The following is a 6,069-nucleotide window of genomic DNA, read 5'->3' as shown; positions in this document are numbered from 1 at the left end:
CTTTAGTATACTTGGAAGTCAAAGTACCAAATTTGCTACTTAGTGCCACTTTCATTTTAATAATACAACACAGCACAGGAACAGGCCCTAAGGCCCATCAAGCCTGCACCAATTCTTATTCCTAATTTAGGCCCGCTACTTATTGCCCATATGTGGTTTCTATCCCTCTGTTCACCGCCCATTCACATGTCCATCAAGATATGCCTTAAATGTTGCTAACATACCTGTTTCCACCACCTCCACTAATAGTGTATTCGAGGCACCCACCAGCCTCCGTGTGAAAAATCTTCCCTGCACTTCTTCCCTAAACTTTACCCCTCTCACTTGAACCTGTGCCTTCTTGTAGTTGACCTTTCCACCCTGAGAAAAAGCTTCTGACTATGCACCCTATCTATGTCTCTTAATTTTGTAGACCCCTTCAGCCTCTGTCTTTCCAGTGAAGACAATTCAGGTTTATCCAAACTCTCCTCATAACTCAAACCCTGTAGATCAGCAACATTCTTCCATATCTTCTCTGCACCCTGTCCAAAGCATCCATGTCCTTCTGGTTGTGTGGTGACCAAGACTACGCACAATATTCCAAATGTGGCCAAAGTTCTATGCAGCTATAACAGAACCTGTCAATTTTTTGTTCGTTACCCCAGCCAATGAAGGCAAGCATGCAGTATGCCTTCTTGTCCACCACCAGGGAAGTACAGTGGTTCAGTAGTTAGCATTGCTGCCTCATGGTGCCAGGGACCCAGGTTTGATTCCAGCCTTGGGCAACTGTCTCTGTGGAGTTTGCAAATTCTCAGTGTCTGCGTGGGCTCCCTCTGGGTGATCTAGTTTCCTCCCACAATCCAAAGATCTGCAGGTTAGGTGGATTGGCCTTGTTAAATTTCCCATTGTGTCCGGGAATGTATAGGCTCGTTGGATTAGCCATGGGAAATACAGGGTTAGGGGGCGTGGGTCTGAGTGGGATGCTCTTCAGACGGTCAGTGCATACCCAATAGGCCAAATGGCCTGCTTCCACACTGTAGGGATTCTACGATTATCCACCTGTGTTGCCATTTTCAGGAATCTGTAGATCTGTATGACAATGCTCCTAAGGGTTCTGCCATTTTTTTGTTATAATTTGCACCTGAATTTGATCTTCCAAAATGCATCAATTTTCATATTACTGGATACTTGAGACACTTTCATGCTGATGTGAAATTGGTATTATAATTATACTCATAGTCCCAGTCTTCACTGGAACAATTTCTATATTCATTGTCTTCTTGCACAGTTCGTGGTTAATAGATGAAGTTATTTACATTACAATTAAGGACAGTTTAAGACTCTTAATTAAGGCACGCAACGTCCATCTAAATGAGAGGCTGACAATCTGAACTTGAAATATGATGCCAATTTGCATAATATTAGCTTGTATTCTCTTGAGTATGGAAGATCGGGGATGATCTCAACTCATAAAAAGATTAAAAGATTTGATAGCTCAGATGAAGAAATATTATTTTCTCTGATGAGGGATACTGAACAAGAGAAATTGGAGCCAGGGTTGGAAGTTGCAAGCAGAAATCTTGCATTCCCTGCTCAACAGTGAATGCTGGGTTAATTAATATGTACAAGACCAAAACTTTGTTTTAATCTGTTTGTAGAGAATCAAGGGTTATAGGAAAATGCAAGTAAATGGGATGAAGACACGCATTAAGAATAATTAAAGGTGGAACAGACTGAGAATGAATAACTTCCTCATATAACAACTATAAACAATTGTTCCAACAGTGATTAAAACATACCCCAGAGAAAAAAAGAGGCAGGCTGAGATAACAGTGTTGAATTTTTTAAGTTTCTGTTTCATGTTTTCTAAAACCTTTCCACATATCTCCGTTTTAATCTGTCAGAATAAGAGAACCACTATCCTTCAGGAGGGGGCTGCGGATCGGAATGTTTTCAAATAAAAGCAAAACACTGCGGAGATAGTAGGAACTGCAGACGCTGGAGAATCCGAGACAACAAGGTGCAGGGCTGGATGAACACAGCAGGCCAGCCAGCATCGCTCTTCCGGTGTTTGTGAGGTTTCGGGCCTAGACCCTTCATCAGAAAAGGGGGAGGGGAAGGGGGTTTTGAAATAAATAGGGAGAGAGTGGGAGGCGGATAGAAGAGGGATAGAGGAGAGGATAGGTGGAGAGGAAACAAACAGGTCGAAGAGGCGGGGATGGGGCCAGGAAAGGTGAGTGTAGGTAGGGAGTTAGGAAGGGGATAGGTCAGTCCAGGGAGGACGGACAGGTCAAGGGGGCGGGATGAGGTTGGTCGGTAGGAGATGGAGGTGCGGCTTGAGGTGGGAGGAGGGGATAGGTGGGAAGAAGAACAGGTTAGGGAGGCAGGGACGAGCTGGACTGGTTTTGGGATGCGGTGGGGGGAGGGGAGATTTTGAAACTTGTGAAATCCACATTGATACCATTCGGCTGCAGGGTTCCCAAGCGGAATATGAGTTGCTGTTCCTGCAACCTTCGGGTGGCATCGTTGTGGCACTGCAGGAGGCCCAGGATGGACATGTCGTCTGAGGAATGGGAGGGGGAGTTGAAATGGTTCGCGACTGGGAGGTGCAGTTGTTTGTTGCGAACCGAGCGTAGGTGTTCTGCAAAGCGGTCCCCGAGTCTCCGCTTGGTTTCCCCGATGTAGAGGAAGCCACACCGGGTACAGCGGATGCAGTATACCACATTGGCAGATGAGCAGGTGAACATCTGCTTGATGTGGAAAGTCTTCTTGGGGCCTGGGATGGGGGTGAGGGAGGAGGTATGGGGGCAGGTGTAGCACTTCCTGCGGTTGCAGGGAAAAGTGCCGGGTGTGGTGGAGCTGGAGGGGAGTGTGGAGCGGACAAGGGAGTCACGGAGAGAGTTGTCCCTCCGGAAGGCAGATAAGGGTGGGGAGGGAAAGATGTCTTTGGTGGTGGGGTCGGATTGCAGATGGCGGAAGTGTCGGAGGATGATGCGTTGGATCCGGAGGTTGGTGGGGTGGTACGTGAGGACGAGGGGGATTCTTTTTTGGTTTTTATTGCGTGGACGGGGTGTGAGGGATGAGGTGCGGGAGATGTGGGAGACACGGTTGAGGGCGTTCTCGACCACCGAGGAGGGGAAGTTACGGTCCTTGAAAAACGTGGACAGCTGAGATGTACGGGAGTGGAATGCCTCATCCTGGGAGCAGATGCGGCGGAGGCGAAGGAATTGGGAATAGGGGATAGCATTTTTGCAGGAAGGTGGGTGGGAGGAGGAGTATTCTAGGTAGCTGTGGGAGTCGGTGGGCTTGAAATGAATATCGGTTTCTAGGTGGTTGCCCGATATGGAGACAGAGAGGTCCAGGAAGGGGAGAGAGGTGTTAGAGATGGTCCAGGTAAACTTAAGGTTGGGGTGGAAGGTGTTGGTGAAGTGGATGAACTGTTCGAGCTCCTCGTGGGAGCACGAGGCGGCGCCGATACAGTCATCAATGTAACGGAGGAAGAGGTGGGGTTTAGGGCCGGTGTAGGTACGGAAGAGGGATTGTTCCACGTAACCTACAAAACACTGCGGAGACAGGATTTGAAACATTAACTGTTTCTCTCGCTACAGATGCTGCCGGACCTACTAAGTTTCTCCAACAACTTGAATCAGAGATAGTAGGAACTGCAGATGCTGGTGAATCCGAGACAACAAGGTGCAGGGCTGGATGAACACAGCAGGCCAAGCAGCAGCATAGGAGCAGAGAGGCTCCAACAACTTTCTGTTTTTGTTTCAGATTTCAGGCATCCGCGGTTCTTTGTTGAGAGAACAGAGTTAAATAGCTGCAGAATTCAGCGCAGACTTCAAACCTTAACCCTGCTTCCTCATCCACAGGGGGCGGGGGTCCCGGAGGCGTGGCCACAGGGACGGGGGGCGGGGCCACACTTGGGGGTGGGGTCTGGGCGTGGTGACTTCACCGTAAAGGGGCGGGGTCTCACTTGGGGGTGGAGTCTCTGGGGGTGTGGCCTGCGGGTAGGGGGCGGGGGTTTCACTCGGTGGTCCGGGTCTCTGGGAAAAGGTTGCCTCGCCATGAAGAGGTGGGGTCAGACGGCGCGGGGCGGGGTCTCGCAGCAAGGGGCGGGGCCCGCACTGCTCATTTGCCTCTGATGTTCGGATTGGTGCGCGGTTGCCAAGGTGGCCCGGCGTCGTCCGGGCCGCTACCTTTATAAAGGCGGAGCAAGCGGCGGACACTCGGAAGTTGTGCGGCGTGTGCTGCTGGGGAATTGGTTAGTGCAGTGGTGCTGATCTCTGTCCATGAGAGACCACAAGCCGCTGAAACGCTTCCCCTGCACCAAATCACTATAGCTATTCCACTCGTACGTCAAGTTCCAGGTAGTTGAAGAGTTTGCAAAGTAAAAGAAAAGTTGGAGGCAAAGACAAACCAATAAAGCGGCTCCACCATGTCTCTGGCTGTGAAGGAAAGAAACCAGGTTCGCCTGGTCTTCCTCGGGGCGGCTGGGGTGGGGAAGACTTCTCTGATCCGGAGATTTTTGCTCGGCACCTTCGAGTCGAAATACAAAAGGACGGTGGACGAGCTTCACAGCAAAGAGTACGACTTGGGGTCCATGAAGGTCAGGATCGAGATCATGGACACCAGCGGCAGCTACTCATTCCCGGCCATGAGGAAGCTGTCCATCCAGAGCAGCGACGCTTTCGCCCTGGTCTATGCCGTAGACGACGCCGAGTCCTTCGAAGCGGTGAAAAGCCTTCGGGAGGAGATCCTCGACATCAAGGAAGACAAGTACACGCCGATTGTAGTGATCGGCAACAAGGCGGACAACCTGAGCGACAGGCAAGTGTCCAGTGAGGAGATCATGTCCTTGGTGGAGCTGGAATGGAATAACCGCTACTTGGAATCCTCGGCCAAAGACAACGCCAACGTGCTGGAAGTTTTCCGAGAGCTCCTGCGGCAGGCCAACTTACCGAGCCGCCTGAGCCCGGCCCTGAGGAGGAGGCGAGAAACTTTCCCCACGGAGAACCATGCCCGACCTCCCATGAACAAAACCAATAGCTGCAGCATCTCCTAAACACCCGGCTTCCCAATGGACAGACTTTTCAGTTCGATTGATCCGATCAAAATTCCACCATACATAGTACATATATAACCGTTCACCTTCACTGGAGTTTAAAACCAGACCGAATGGATCCAGGTTTGGAAAAACGAGTCTCCAAACTGGAGAAAATTGTGCAACTGAACTTGTTACGGTGCTAAAAATACAACGGGAGCATTCGGTACGTATCTCGGAAAAAAATAATCTGTTACTATTGATTAAGCTGGATTTTGCTTTGGTTTTATTTTGAAGATGGTGATATTTATTCATTAAACTGAACAATTGATGCGTGCGTTTAAGGCAAACCCCATAACAGGTTAGATGTCAGCCTGTTGTGTAGTATCAGCATTGATCTAAGTTTCACATAGAGTTTGTAACATGCCGTGCAGCCTGGGAACTTTGTTTACAGAGTTTAAACCACCACCGTTATTTGTTAATTAAGGAGTTGACATTTATTTGCACTTCTATGTTAGTAGATTTTGTCATTATACAGTTACTGAAAATACATACTCTTTTGTATATTTATTTTATAAAGTTGTTAATAAAGACGTTATCTCAAACAATTTGTTGATTTTGTCGCCCACTTGCTTTGGACGTATCAATGTTATTTTTTTAATCTGTCCTCTCAGGGGTTCCCACAATATATCCTGTGCCCGTACATATTCCACAAACAAAATTGTTTCCTCATTCATTTTATGTTAGAAACAGAATGGAAAGGCTTTTACGAAAGCACATTCACAATAAAACTGAATAGCAGGAGAGTGCCCCGAACAGCAATTAGGGAGCACTCAGAATTGCATGGAAAGAACCCATAGCTCAATGAGAATGCAAGAGGTAACCAGGCAATGACTCTCGAACACCAGGAATGCGGTCAATTCTACAGAGAAACCGACAGTAGCCTCGTAGGTGCTTGGAGTTTGTAGGGAGGCTAACGCCACTCCTTTTTTATCCTATTAAAAAAATACTCAAAGAGATACACTTTAAATAAACATAGCTTTCAT

The 6,069-nt window shown here is 48.3% G+C and overlaps 1 protein-coding gene across 1 annotated transcript; it reads left to right on the top strand.

Moving 5' to 3' along the window:
- Nucleotides 1-4,227: 4,227 nt before the first annotated feature.
- rasd4 (rasd family member 4) lies at nt 4,228-5,597 on the top strand. The gene has a single exon (XM_048610877.1). It carries the CDS (start codon nt 4,418-4,420, stop codon nt 5,042-5,044), a length of 627 nt encoding a protein of 208 aa, XP_048466834.1. The 5' UTR covers nt 4,228-4,417; the 3' UTR covers nt 5,045-5,597.
- The last annotated feature ends 472 nt before the right edge of the window (nt 5,598-6,069 follow it).

This window comes from Rhincodon typus, chromosome 23 (genome assembly GCF_021869965.1).
Source record: "Rhincodon typus isolate 14 chromosome 23, sRhiTyp1.1, whole genome shotgun sequence".
NCBI lineage: Eukaryota > Metazoa > Chordata > Chondrichthyes > Orectolobiformes > Rhincodontidae > Rhincodon > Rhincodon typus.
Note: the sequence above shows the minus strand (reverse complement) of the source record. Positions and strands in the feature narration are given on the sequence as shown.